The sequence below is a fragment of the Oxyura jamaicensis genome, chromosome 3 (genome assembly GCF_011077185.1).
Source record: "Oxyura jamaicensis isolate SHBP4307 breed ruddy duck chromosome 3, BPBGC_Ojam_1.0, whole genome shotgun sequence".
Lineage (NCBI taxonomy): Eukaryota > Metazoa > Chordata > Aves > Anseriformes > Anatidae > Oxyura > Oxyura jamaicensis.
Window position 1 is genome coordinate 43,063,757 of NC_048895.1, and position 15,746 is coordinate 43,079,502.

General features: G+C 34.6%; 1 protein-coding gene across 4 annotated transcripts in view; it reads right to left on the reverse strand.

The window, feature by feature from the left end:
* The window catches only part of FAM120B (family with sequence similarity 120B), a 75,898-nt gene that overhangs the window by 11,100 nt on the left and 49,052 nt on the right, over positions 1-15,746 (reverse strand). For 3 of the 4 annotated variants that reach the window (XM_035321877.1, XM_035321875.1, XM_035321876.1), the window contains 4 exons: positions 13,939-14,047; positions 12,121-12,234; positions 9,003-9,060; positions 5,417-5,888 (listed from right to left, as the gene is read on the reverse strand). In XM_035321877.1, the coding sequence (XP_035177768.1) occupies positions 5,876-5,888; positions 9,003-9,060; positions 12,121-12,234; positions 13,939-14,047 (294 nt within the window). In that variant the 3' untranslated portion in view covers positions 5,417-5,875. Of the gene's footprint in view, positions 1-1,519; positions 1,523-5,416; positions 5,889-8,970; positions 9,061-12,120; positions 12,235-13,938; positions 14,048-15,746 lie in introns of those variants that run through there. The other variant, XM_035321878.1, reaches the window with a different exon arrangement.

A 15,746-nucleotide genomic window follows, 5' to 3' on the forward strand; every position in this document is an offset into this window, starting at 1 on the left:
CTGTAGCCCCTAGTTAGCATTACACGGCACAGTTAACAACCCCTTGAATCACTGCACTCCGGGAGCACAAGCAACAGAAGAGGAACTTTTTTTTTTTTTTTTTTTTTTTTTTTGGTCTTTCAGATCTGAATTTCTAAATCAACAAGCTATCAGCCTTGCTGGTTTGGGCTCTCTCTACAGACAGATGGGAGTGTTCATCATGGAGAGGGAGGGAGAGTATGTAGGATTGATCAAGCAATAACATGTTAGTGGAAACAAATGCATAATCACAAATTTGGCATTTCTTTCCTGCTCCCAACAACCAAGTGTTAGGACACACAAGCTGGCTCCAACTAGCATTTAACTTTTTTTTTTTTTTTTTTTTTTTTTTTTAATGCTATTTATTAAACTTGCTTGAAGCAAGAATTTCTTACAGAACTATTTGCTGCTAATACAGTAATCACTAATGCAAAGGAATAAAAGTCTGTTCTCAAAGTAAAAGGCAGGTTATTAACTACTTCCATTTGATCACTTCAGGAAATCATTCAAAATGTAACCCTTACATAAAGCATAAATCAGTCACTGTCTAGACTTGTAGAGGGGTCACACGAAGTTGCAACATGAATGCAGAGAGTCAATAAAAAAACACAAACTGTATTAAGTATTTTGCAACCACAATGGAAGTACAGTATGCCCTAAGTTTTTAAATTGCTTTTAAAAAACAGCACTCTTGTTCTAGATGCACTGACCAGCATCTTAATGCTCTGTACTGTTGGGTAGCACCTGTGTAATTGCTCCATTCTTTGGAAATGCAGTATCACTAGTGGATTTCATGGGACCTCCCCTACTTGGTGCATTGTGGAGTCTGTTCTCTGCACAAGAAATGTAGAGGAGAAATTATAAAATCACCTACAAAATAAAGGCTTTCTCAAAGACAAAAGTATTGTAATTTGCCCAAAGATGGTTAAGATTCTGAGTCAGCCTTATCGTCGTATTCTGTAAGCAACACATTTAAACCTGGTGATCTTTCATATGTGTATTACACTAGCATCCCTCAAACCTGAATAAACTTTACACAAATTGAAAACCCTCCAGCAGAACGTAGACTAGAAGGACTAAAGCATCTGATGGGTAATTACATCAGAGGGCAAAGATGATTATCAAAAAGCAGCACGTTACACGTTCGCATCCTTTTAGATGAGCTACATCTTTATCACAAGTGAAAATTAAGGAATTCTCAGAAAGTAAATACAGAGCCTGCTGGACTTCTGCTATTAACAAACAAACCGACCCTTAACTAGAGTAAAGATGTATCTAATAAAGGTAACTCCTGAATGGTTATCTTGAGTTAAATTTTCCATATGCCATAAATGTTTCTCACACAAGCTTCTCTTTCACAAGTTTCTCATCACAATTCTAAAATTATGATTGCTTTCACTGAACAATGGCATTTTGAGTTTTCTATGGCATATTTAAAAATCACATCTGAAGTCAGAGCAGTTCATATAGTGTGGCTTTGCTCTTTAGTAAGTCCAAAGACCAGCTGCGTAGTTGGTTACTGAATGTTTAAGACTGAGTGTATCATTCTCTGTTTAAAAGCCTTCTGTTATCAAGCATTGTCAGATGCATTATATCTAGGATTGGTTTCTGTGTCTAGTATTTTGTGTGTGTTTTGGGATGGAGGACATTAATACACTTGAAATACCAATGCATTTCAGACTAAAGTTCATGCCTAGATTAGGTATATTGCCTTTGAATATGTAGCTTTTTATCTTGTGACCCGTAGTAATAATAGAGCATTCAGTAAGTGATTTAATTACCAACTATGGCAGAATAAAAAGTACCAGCACAAAGATAAAAGCCTAAAAATATAGAAATCTGCATATATCCATCTTATTCTCTTCTTTGTTTCCCTAGATAGTGTGTTTTTCAGGCTTGTGAATGTAGCAGATTAACAAATCAAATCCTTCATCTCTGTGGGACTAGTGAGCACTACTTCAAAACATAATCAATGCAGAGAGTCTTTTGACGATGCTTATTGATGAAACAATTTAGATATCAACTATGAACACCTAGTGCTGAATGAAACACCGTGTGACTGGAATTCCGCAGTCAGCACAGTTCTTTGGCCCCAGTCTACCTCCCAAATTGTAGTATATAGAGATGTGGGAGACAGAGCTTATCTCAGATGTACTAGAGAATTTTCAGTTGTGCACTACCAGAACTCCTATTCATGACAAGATCAGGGCCAGTACTTGTTTTTTATTCCTAACCTCAACAACCAGATTTTTATGACTTAAAGATTTTTTTTTTTTTTTTTACAGAATAAAGATATATTTTCACAGCTGGCACAAGTCAAAAACAACAACAACAACAAACACCAACACCAAACCGTTAGTCTTTAATTCTGAAATAACATGGAAAAACACATTTATGTTGATGTGTTCTCAGACAGAATGCTCTGCCAGCTGCCTCTTTGTCTTTTACAGATAATTCTTCAACTCATGACAGAGCTACAAGAGCGCTACAAACTTCCAGGTAAGAAATCCTAGCTTTTGAAGGCACTGTAGGTTAAATTTAGCACCTTATGCCCTACCTAGGACTTGAAAAGCAGCAGAAGCTGGCAGAGCCCTAAGACTATCAGTTGCAAGAACATTTTCTATGGCAAATGAGCTTCTAAGTTTTGAACTAGCTTCACATTTGTTATGTGTAACTTTGAAACACAGTGTACTTGGTAGACTAATTATGGGTGAGAAAAGTCTCGATGTCAGCTGTAAAGTCCACGAAAGCAATGAATGCAAGCACTTAACTACACCGAGATATAAAAAGACACTTTACTGGTGTAGCTTTTTTCAGTTTTTCAGGCTGTTTTCATCAGCAAGCAATCCCATGGGCCATACTTACCTTTTATTTATTTATTTATTTATTTATTTTGCACCATCCAATTACTACAGTACCTACAGCCTAACTTTCTGACCACTTGTTCTATCTGGGTCTTGAATCCCACTGTCATGGAGCAGCATGTGCAGGCTGCTCCCCAAGGGAAGGCAAAGCAGGAGCGGACAGTGCAGTGCTGGCATGGCAGTGGCATCACTGGTGAAGATGCAGTCCCACATCACCTGAACAAGAGCAATGCAAGTCTGATGATGGTAACCACGTCCACACACATAATCATGCGTACTTGTCCATAATCACTGGACAAGACCATGGTGATGAGGCATGTCCCCAGTGATGAGGCATGGTCACTTCCTGGGGAAACCAGAAACTAAAATGGCCTCCTGTCGGTCAATACTGTTGAGTCACAGCTGACTGGTGTTAATCAAATTACCAGCGTTAATCAATATTCTCTGAATCTTCTTTCAGAAGAACAGCTAATAAACACACAATTCAAGTGAACATTTGATGAAAGTCAGCTACACTTCACATGGGCTGAAGAAGATAGTAAGCAATATAGCCAAACAAGAAATAAGAAATGCTTTCCTTGCATTTTCTTTCCTTCACAAAAATAGATTTGTTCACTTCAAATCCATGCCGTTTTTTTTTTTTTTTTTTTTTTTTTTTTTTTTTAAAAAAAAACAATTCAAAGTATTCCTGCAGTCCCAATATTAAGGAGACACTATTAGATTGGAAGCTTTAAGGATATTTCCTTGTATACGACGGCCTTCTACAGTCCATAAGCTTTACAGTACTCTAACCAATCTAAAGTTCAGTGAGGAAGATAGCACTTCTGTGTTTCAGCTTCCTGCTTCTACTTTGATTCCTGATGGGAAAAAATCTTTTGGCTTGGAAAAAAATAATAATAGCAGCTTCTGCTTATGGCCTAACCTTAGGAGGAAAAAAAACAACAATCAACAAACTCACAGAGAAACTAACAGTTCTTCAGTGACCAGGATAATTATTACCAACAATTTACAATATACCACAACAAGCACAGCAAAACTCCCACTCTAACTGTATTTAATTTTGTTTATTGAGGCCAACAGAAATCTTTCCCCATATCAGAACCTAAAGGAATAATTACTAGCAAATTCTGGCACATGGTGACACTCTTTTCAAATACACCATTATACAAACTTAGATTCCTGAAACTAAAGAACTTTCCATAAAACTCAGACCACATCATTCAAAAGGATTTGGGGAAAGAAAAAAAAGGAAAAAAAAAATAAAAAAGAGGCTGTACAATTACAGACGGTTGCAAATAAAGAGAAAAAGGAAGTGGGAATATCCCTATCACAACCGGATCCCTACAACGCATATCAGACACTGCATCATGAAAAAATGGCGTCTGCTCACATTTTTCATAGAGCTAGAAGTTCTGTGTTGCTGCCAATTTATTTGTTTAGATGGACTGTTGCTACATGCAGGGTATGAAAGAATATATTTACTGTGTTACAAACAGAAAAAGGAAATAATACAAGGAAATAATACTATCAAGTTATATACATCTGACGATACTATTCACTTTGACATAACGTGTATACTAAATTGGAACTAAATTCCACTGACAGTTGGCTCAGAGGAACTACCTGCACAAGGCCTAAGAAAATACATTAACTGAGCAAGAATGGACTAAAACCAGCAGAGTTTACATTAGTAATCACTATACTGTAAGGATAAATCTAAGTTGTGAAATAGCTATAGTACTGCTTATGAAAATAGATTTCAAAATGGGAGCTAGATTTTCTCTTTGGAATATAAAAAAAGCATGTTTTCAACATGCTATATACACTTCTGAAGACATTTGAGCATAATTATGTAGTATTCTAAAATCACACATCTCAAAAGTATTAAGAAAGTCTGTGTGATGTGTAAGACTAGTGAAAATTAACTGGAGATGCCTGATTGCCCTAGCTGTACTCTGTCCATTTACTTGTATCTCTCAGGACTATCTAGCATAGAGTGAAATCATGGCTCCACAAACATCTGTAAAAAAAGGTATCAAAGTTGTCAACAGAGAAAAAAAATTGCCACATGTACTTCAAATAGCTGTCACTTATAAAAACATGAGTGCATTCAACGTGTCTGTTAGCTTTCTCTTAATTTAGAATTTCTGCCAAAATTACACTGGCCAGAGGCTCACACTGTCACTTTTATTCTGAGGCTGTCTAAAGATAGGTTTAAGGACTGACATAAACCTTAAATGTTTCAAAAATGACTCATTGCATACGGAGGAGAATTCTAGGTATTCTAAAAGAGGACTATGTATTTGACTCAGCTCTGAAAGGCCCCAAAAACACAGGACAGCTGCAGCAGTTTTATACATATAAACTGATTTTAAAACTATTCTAGAGTGTTTCAGCAGTGTTTTTACCCTTTTCTCATTTTCTGAGACTGAGGACCTATGAAAGTAAGCCAGGTTACAGAAAAGTATGACTTTTTTAACCCTGACATTAATGTAAACACTTTAAAAATACTTTTTTTTTTTTTTTTTTTTTTTTCAAGACTGGGCAATTTCATCCTCATATAGCATAAAGATTTAACAGAAGAGGCATAACAGTTTTGCCAATAGAACTAGATGAATTAATTAAATTTCTGCAGCTTTTTAACACCTAGGACTGGCTTTTGCTTTTTAGGCATGATTTTTTTAAATTACAGTTTTTTTAATCGTTGTATAACTGTGTCAATAACATTTTTATAAAGTGCTCCAAACAATACTGTATGAAGCCTAAAATACATAAGAATTGTTTTGCTACACTCCATAATTTACTTCAGCAAGCAATAGTCTAGAAAAACAATGTATACAAAATAAAACCTAACTGAAAATGATGCATGATAAAATTCTGATTAGAGCCTTCCCACCACCACTGCTGAAAGTTTTTGTGATCTTCAGCATAAAGCCTTTCATAAAAATCTTGTTTTCTTATCCATTTTCATTCACTTCCAGTGATAAGTAGGGTCATCTGGGCGACCTAAAAGACAAACAATTGTGAGGAGCCAAATAAGACACACCAACGTCAACACTGAAAAAATTATAGTAACCAAAAATTGCAGTGAAAACTACAGTACTCAAACTGCTCATGAAAGACACAAATTAATGACACATGCCTGAAAGGCAAGAAATACTTAGGTTAACATTTTCAGTCTCACTTTCAGAGTGTTTCCAAAAATACATCTTCAGATTTACAGATGTCTTTGAAAAACCTGTCCTAATTGTTAGACATTTCTGAGCCTAAGTTTTACTATCTGAGCAAGACTCTGTGGACCACATTGTTTGTGGTCTGGAGATGCAGACAGGCATCTACCACAATTTTATAAAGCTTGGAGCCCCTTGTTCCTCTTTCAGAAAAATTAAATGTTGATATATTTGTTTTTTTTTTCCCCCTCTATTTTTCTCTTTGTATTTGTTCTGAGTTGTGAATTTCCTTAGATGCTTCAAAGGAATTTAGAGACGAAAACATGCATTAGACAATTTCAAGCCAGAGAGAAAGCACAGAATATTTCTTTACAGTAACACAACAGTAATCCTTAGCTAGAAATATTACACGTTCTGCAGTATGTAAAGTATTGATATTTTGATAAGATACACATTTCTGGTGTAATCTACCTTAAATAGAAGTTAGGGCCTGATGCAGGGTAAGATTTTGTGGTCTTTATTATGTAGGTGATTAAAGCATCATAATGATGCATTCCAGGTTCAGTGATTTACGTACTAACTATCCTGGTTATATCTGTGCTTTAAACCTATATCTGTGCTTTAAACCTTCGGTTATGTGAATCTTAATGCAAGCATTAAGTTCTATTGCATCTGCTGCTCTCTGTTAGTGAGGATCATGAGATAGTTTTCAGACATAGATCTAGTTTTCAAACGTTTGTAATAAACCTGGCAGTAATACAGTTAGAAGCATGACACTGAAATATAGTTTTTGTATCAGTAAAATCTAGCATGATGATCTTCAGAACTATTAACAAGATACTCAATGTTATTCAAAACAAAAAGGAAAAATTAGCTGAGACAGTGGATTTTCCAACATGATAAATATTAATACCATGGTTCTGAGTACCTACAAAGTTTTGTTCATGTGCAACACCACTGATATTGGTGAAAGTCCTTCAAGTAAAATAATTTCCAGGTCTGGAATGTAAAGAAACTTAAGGAAGTGTTCTTACTACTCTGAGAAAAGCTTACATGTGAAAAAAAAAAAAAAATCTGTCACAATTCCACATAAAGTATTTTAATGCAATTTCAAATAGTTTGTGTTATAGTAGTAGTAAATAAATTGTGAAATATATTTATTTTCTGAATGCTATGTCAAATAACAAGATAACTAGAAAATCTGCAATTTCTGACTCAATAACTTATGCAAGAATCAGATCAAAACATCTTATCCACTGGGCACACTAAAAAGTTTGCTGATTCTTACAGAGATTGAAAAATAGGAAAGTGGAAAACTTCTAAAAGCTGACTCCTATGAAAATCTGCAAACTGTATCAGATTTAAAAACATGCTCTTAATATTTTGATGCCTTTTTTTTTTTTCCTGCTGCTCAGTCTTTTGTGAGTGGGAACAGGACATCAAGCTTTCATTTTCCTTTCATCATATATTTCCTATATAAAAGAGAAGAAAGTTTTTTTACATAACTTAAACTATCGAAAATGCTGAAGTACAAAAGTGAAGATAGGGTGATTCCAAAGCACATAAACAGAGGAAATCCCATCAGTTCCATAAACATCCACTTGAGCCAGCCCAATTAAAAGACCACTACAAGCCCAAGAAAAGAATGAATTGTTGAAGATTACATAGAAGGATACAATTTTCAATTAGGCTGTTGAGATGCAGATCAGTAAAGAGCTAACTACAGTTTTAAGTGTCACCCACTTTCTATGTGACCTTAGTGTTGACATGTTTTCTCTCTGATACCATTTTTACACTTCATGATTTAAAATGGGATTTGTACATAACCACTTTTTTTTTTTTTTTTTTTTTTTGCTTAATAACAGCGATTAAGCAAAGTACCTCTGATTGTTTTAACTGAATGGGTATGCAAATGGAAGCCATGAGAAGGATGTTGTAAACTCTTAAAAAAAAACAGTTTCTTAAAAGACAAGTACTGTGTTTTTTACAGTGTAATGCATGAAGAGGGGCTTTTGTAGCTCCAATTTGTCAATATATGATCTGACAGTGCTGCTAAAAACTGCACATGCTCTGTTCTTTTATGTTCCTTTAGTATTATTTAATTATAAAATTAATTTGAAATAAAGTTAATATAAGTTTACTGCTGAAATTGAATCACAAAGTGAAGCCTATCCATTTTTAACAAAGAATTACAAAGATAAGTCTTTGAACTAGTATTCCAGACAGGGACAAAAAGCCTAGTTCTCCTAAGTATTATTTATTGCAGAAGTAAAACATGACAAAACTCAGATTCTTTCTCCTCAGCAATGATGTGGTTCATCCCGCACATTCAGCTGAGACAGATCTGCTTAACTAAATGAGCCAAAAGCTGCTGTTGCTTTTGGCTCTAAACACAAAAGTACTGCATTTTACAGGAAGGTCATTTTGTTTCATTGGCAGGTGATATTTACAACCAGTGATGTCATGTTTCAAACTTTTCAACAGGTTTCTGTAACAATGGTACAACCCTTAATTTTAAGATATAAGCTACACAAGACACAAACCACAATTCAGCATTGATATTCCACATGATTCATGGTGTGCGAAGTCTTATATAGAAGTATAACAAAAATTTACAAAACTTGTAGTTTAAGTCTTAAAACTTATAGTTGGGAATATCTAATGATGTGGTAAAAATACTTCATATCATCCAGTGTCAATATCACAAAATAGCGTAGATACACTTGGATGCTACTTTGCTTCAGCTGGTACCTTTAACTTAACTTTTAGTGATTTTGGTCTCATTGTAAGCTTAGATTTAGCATGACAAGGGATTAATTAACACCCTAAATACCCTCAGCTTTGAGTTATTTCCTTTGCAGTCATATGGTTCAGTTACTCTGTAAAGTTTGTAAGAATAAAATGACCCCAGCAATAACCATCTCTGTTTGCTAGGTAATTTAATCTTTACCGAGGAGGATGGTGGAATCTTCTCCTCCGGTCTGGATGTCCCGATCTATATTCTCTACCTGGAGGAATCAGGAGAGGAAATAAATACTGTTAATTAACGTTAAAACAGGAAAACAATAAATTATTCAGACAGTCTGCAAGAACAAAAGTGTATTTATATTTTGAAAAAACATGTTTCTCTCCAGTTGGTATGTAATCATCGACAGTATTTTGAGATGTTGAAGGCTAAAGCATATGATGGAATTGCTCTTCTTCTCCCGCAGTTCCACCAGACAGACAGATCAGAAAAGCTATAGCCTTGCCAAGTCCTTTCACTATTTCTAATGTATTAGGGTATTATCCATTTTAACCATTCGTATAGCTATTTCAACTGGTCCTATAGACACTGTCTTTACTATGTCTTTCTACTATCTTCATCTCACTTTTATGCTTTTCCAGACAGGTTTTCAAATATGAGTATGACAGTCATTGCCCAAATTACTGCTATGTTTAATTAAAGTTATAGGAGTATATGACAATACATAGATAAGCTTAGACTTTTTGTCTATCTTTTGTATATTGATTTAGACATAGGCACTAATTTGTATTATGAGTAATTAATTTGTATTATGAGAAATAAATGTTTATCAGTTGGACTGCTGAAGAGACTGACAGAGATACATGGCAATAGTGATTTCCATAGTTCTCAGTGCTCAGTTTATTTTTAGCTATTTGCAGAATGAGGTGACAATGGGATTCAAAACAATATATGAGTGGTCTTAACTGCTAAGTAATAAAGTTTTATCTAGCAACAGCTAGCACGTGGTGGGCTGTTTTGGCCATGAACCTAGAATTTAGACAGTCATTTTTTGTTACAGACATCTCTGATACCTCAGGGAATACTTTTAAATGCAAAGCACAAAGACTACCAAGACTTGTAAAGCCAAATTTTTAGACGTTTTACTGCTCAATAACAGAAGCCTAACCTTAGATTTAAATTAGATACCTAGAATCTGTTTAACAAGCATCATAATATTCAGGCACTCAGAACAGGGTATACAAAACTCAGCACACTCATTGGGAAGTCTTCTAAATTAACAAACAAGAAACGATGCAGATAAAACTTCTACTTCTCTGACACCTCTTTGATGTCCTGCTCTGTTACTTGGATGCAATCTCTCAATTTGCAACACATGGCCCATAAATTTATTAAGAGAATGATTGTTTAAAAAAAGGGCAAAACAAAAAAACAAGCTGAATTCCTTTCTCCCAAAACACGGGTAGAGAATTAGATGCTAATTACAACAGATTAGAGGTTGTAGTATTCACCACAAAATGAGAGATACCTAAATTTGATTCTTTTTTTGCCTGAAGGTATTGAAATCATCATTTCAAAGAAATACTGCTGCTTCTTACTTTGTGGTTGGAGGTACACTTTCCTCCACTGTTGAAGTTGAGCCATTGCCACAAAATTCTTGAACATTAGCTGGTAAGAGTAAGCAAGGAATGCCTAATCACTGGATACTTTTCCCAGAAGATACGGGTCCCATGGTTACTGTTCCATTAATTTTTAAGGCATTTTATCCAATGATTTATATATTATGTGCAACAGCAGCAACTATAGCAGTATAGCATGGGAAGATAAGGAATAGGATTCATAGATATCAGTAATATTACTACGACGTTTTATCACAAGCTATCATGGAACACAATGTCTACTTTTTTGGTCCCTTTTTTTTTCCTCCTCTCTGTGGTGAGAGGCATGCATACCAGAGACAACAGCTACATAACGAAGCAAACCAAATACCTGTTTTAATACTAGCAAACCTATGAAAAAGGGAACTCTGTCAAAAATCTTGGCAAGTCAGTTTAAAAGGAGCTCTAAAACACTGCAGGATTCTTTTGTAATGACAGATATATTTTTCTAATAGATCTATTTTATTTACAGCATAGATATTTAACTGAATTTATGGCATCACATTTTAAGACTGTCCTGAGGGTAGTAAATAAGGCTTAATTTTGCCTGTGTAGAGGAACATGTACTATTTTAATAATGGAATTGAACCATGTTTATAACGCAGTTCAGTGAAGTTACTATGGAATATTTTTTATGGAATTCATCTAGTGGTGAGATCTCTGGAGGTGATCAGCATGCCTACAAATGTGATTCCTGAATAGCTGGATTTTTGAGATGGTCACAATAACAGTGATAAGTTCTGGTTTTTGCTTACAGTGAACATGAATATTATATTTTAGTATTAGCTACCTACACCATCAAACAATTTTATATGTGAATCAAACAACAGTATCTCACTCTCAAGCATACAACAAAAGCAGCTGAAACACTTTCAAGACTTTACTGTATTTATTTATTAACACTCCACGCTAATCGCATCAATCTCCTTTCAAAACTTCATTTGGCAACACATAAGAAATTTAGGCTCTGGAGACTTCACAAAATAACGTAACTTTCTTAAACACTTCTCTTCCTTTGGGTTTTTTTCTTTAATCTATGTGTATATGCTTTAATTTGTAATAATGAGGAAGTAAAACTGCATTACTATCAGCTCAGTGGTGTAATTCACAGCAATGTTTCATTGAAACATCTGTTCTGTTCAAGAAGTGAGACTGATGAATGACTCAAGATTATTTTCTATCAAGACAAAACAGGACATTATTTCTATTACCTAAGCAATAACTTTGAAGCTGAGACCCTGATATAGAAAATCACTTAAAACATGTTAAAATTTATTCCCATGCTTAAGTGTTTTATTGAGGTATGAACTAAGATTTGCAACCAAAGACTTTAAACAGACATTTCCAAGCAGCTGTGCTGACTTGTTTTAGACCTGTTACAGTTTTAAACACCATTCAGCTTAGACCAAGCATGGAAAGTTGAAATACTGCAAAGATTTCTTCAGAACGTTGCGAGTAAATGAGGACTTCAGATAATAATGCTACTCTCCACCTTGTACAGTTAGTTTCTGCTGATGGTACTACACAACTCTAACTGATAAAAGGTTTGTTACTGAATGCTGCAAGCACAGGGTAACTACATGCATACAAACACAAACTGCATAAAGAAACAGAGCTGTTATATTGCTGATAGAGGCAATTCCAAATACAAACACAGTTTTTACCTTCTGGTTGAGGACTTCTCCAGAGGAACCCCCTCATCTGATTATGATATGGAGGAACAAAAGAACTTCTGTGTGCTTGTTGGAACCTGGGATTAAATTCTCTTTGCTGTGTTCCTGAAAAACAGTATTTATTAGCCAACTTTGTATGTAAAATTAAATGAAGAAGAAAAGAGCATATTCTTTTTTTGGGAAACAACATTTCTTAGATTTATGCCAAAATACTTATGCTCAATTATTATTTTTCCAAACTGTAGCCAGCCTAATAAGTATGGTTCTTGTCCTCATTTCCATCTATGCACATCATGATTACAAGCTGTTAACAAGTGTATTTAGAAACCAGATCAAAATTTTATGACACAGATTTTGAGACTGCAGTCATTAAAGTGAAACAGAAATCTCTGTCCAAATTGGAATCACAAATCATAATTAAAATGGTTAAGTACTGCTCTCAAGCATTAGCAGACACTAACAAGGTTTGGTATTGTAAATCACCAACAGATACGCATGTCCAGCACCAGTATGGTGTAGTACCACATCAGAAGTGGACAGAAGTATTGTTGCAAGATGCAGAGTACTAAACTAGAAGAAAATCATTCTGACTGCTGCAATTTAGTCAACGAATTTTGAAGGGGTAATTTTTATTCTCACTGACATCATACTTGATCAGTTATTAAGCAGGCAATAAACATAATTCCAGCATAAACACTCTATATCATGATGTTCAGCTAATTCAGCCATAATGCAATCATCTGCTCATGGCTGAACCAGATCAAATTTGTAGTGTTAGGTGATTCTGTTGTGCATAGATCGATTACTATTGAAAGCAGAACCACACCTCCACTAGTAGACGCTGAAACTATAAAGCAACAACATACACAAATAAAAAGGTCCACAGTTTGTCTAGGTTATCTATCATGTATACATTTTAAAACTATCAAAAAACCTTCCCTTCTCTCACATAAAACCAAAAAGCACTCGTTTATAAAGTGAAGTTGACATACAAAAGGGTGCTAGAGGTTCTTCATGTTCTGTATAAATATTATCAAAAGCGAGGACATACTTTTGCTTAATAGAAAAGACTAGCAGATTATGCCCACAATCTTATCTGCATTTCAATAATATACACATTCTATGTAGTAACATTTTAAATAGTAATAATGGCATTTTTAAATCTAATAATTACAGTGTGATTAATTCAGTGTGTGATCGAAACCTCAGAAGCCTCAACAATCAAGTTGATCTGTGAATGATGCTAAAAACATTTTAGATGTTTTTCACTGAGAGTCAGGCAGATCAGCTGGGAAAACTAATGTCCTTAGTAAACCAAGCCATATGGCTGGAAATAAATAAGCAAGATCTTAGGCAAAACACCCTTCTCCACGTTGCCCAAAAGCTTGCTTTTGTTTTGAACTGTATCAGTCAGTCTTCAATGCCTCACTCAGACCTAAGACTATCATAGCTAAAATAGCTCCCCTGAGGGAAAGGAAGAAAAGACTGACTCATTCAATTATTCCTATAAAAATAACTTTAGTCACTGAGTAAATAGCAGTGGTTTCTGTTACTGAATAATATTTTATTTACTGCATATATCTCACTAGCTATGTGGCTAGATGAAAATATTTTATCCAAACTTGGGTAATCAAATTCAGACGAATTCTGAAAAGCAGGAGATGTGTTTTTAAATCTTTTCTTCAGTTTCTTGAAGAAAGACCTTATGATTTACTTAGTTGGACATGCTTCCTAAGGAAGCTTGCTGCTGCAGTTAAAGGATGATTGAGCTTATCAATAATATTTTGAGAAAATTAACATGATGCCAACCTGTGACAAATCCCTTCCCTCTTGGTCTGCTCTGTATTGTTCTCTTCTTCGCCATGCAAGCCTTGCAAATGAGTGACTTCAGATTCTGGAAGGGTGCATACAGAGACTCCTGCAGACAACAGGGTTAAGATTAATGAATGTTCTGCTTTTCTCTCATCAGGTGTAGCACAAATCAATCACAGATCTAACAACCTAAAGAATTTTCTGAGTCCACACTCATACATGCATGAAGGTACCAGATCTTCTGGTTCACATTTTTCAGGAAAGAAAATTAAAACGTTTCATATTAAAAGTAGATTCTTGGAGAGTTGAGTAGGGGTGCGGAAAGAATGCTTTTTCCTCTCTTGGTGAAGTTTGTTTTCTCCTCTGCGCACATCTGTAAATTACTTTTTTCCCTATTCTATTACCTTGCATCTGCAAATATACCTAACTAGACTAGGTTAGGTCTATCAATACAATACCTCAAGCAGAGATAATTAAAGGCTCAACATAAAGACTGATGAACTGATGGAAAAAACTCACCAGTGAAAAAAATCAAAGCATTTCATACATTACAAACAAAACTTAACACAACGGTAACACATTGGCCCTAACTCCAGACATTTGTTTCCTCATAAAATATAGTCTAAAGAGATATGGAGGAATTAAATAAGCGTTGACCTTGTGGGATGAAAAGTTATGCTGTCCAAAGGACATGCTGAAACTATTTGAAGACCCAATACTAAGAGATGCAATAGATCTTTAACTTTTACTGGTTTGGGGGAGCATTAAAGAAGTGTCTTAGAAGTGTTAGATCTTAGAATCTTTTTATTTGCTTATCCATTTGTATTGGGCACATGGAAATTGTGCAGATTGAAAAGAATTACAAAAAGGCAGATTTTTAAATATCATGATTTATTTTCATAGAACTGAGCTGATTTTTATGAGGATGATAATGCTTTTTTGCAACCAACATGGTGGCTGGGGAGCAGCAAGAATGGGAGAGGATTACAGGATAAGGTAAAAAGCCAATAGGTGTCAAGACTGGAGCAACTAGAGAGGTTTCTTAAGTAGAAGTAAGAGTCTGAATCCCTGAACCCCCTTATGAATTTTCCTAGCACATTTTTTGTGCTCTTTAGAAATGGAGCCTCAAACACAACCCAGAGATATTTTTTTTCCCCACACAGACTGAGTACAGTCTGCAAAGAACTCTCACTAATGGGAAAATCCTTTCACTGTATTCTTGGGAGAATAAATTCAGAATGTATTTATGAAAGTTGGATGAAAGACATGATCAAAAAAGGACAAAACATATCACTTAAGCTGACCCTGTTAGGTAATTTGTTTTTAATTAAAAAAATGTATATATATATATATATATGATCGCAAACATACTCCATTAGTGAGAAGCACAATAAAAAGACTAATGAAGTGATAATATCATTGTCTCACTGCTTTATGAGACTATTATATCCAATTTTCTGTGTGGATAAACAAACTAATATGATTACTGTTATGAAAAACAGAGAGCTAGCATAATAAGAACTTGGTATATTTTTTAAAAAAACAGCATGGCTATTCATTATTATCAGAAGCTTTCTATTTTTTATTTTTAACAATTTCTAAGGCTAGATAGAGATGAATTACACAAAGAATGTCCACAAATATATTAACTGTCTTTAATTTTAAAATTTATTTTTTTGGTACAAGAATCTGTATTAAGCAAATGCTACAATGTTCAACATTCTTTGTATACATGTAAATATTTATGAAAATTACAGTAGAAATATAGTCTTGGTTAAAGTTAGTAACTATATTTAAACCATCAT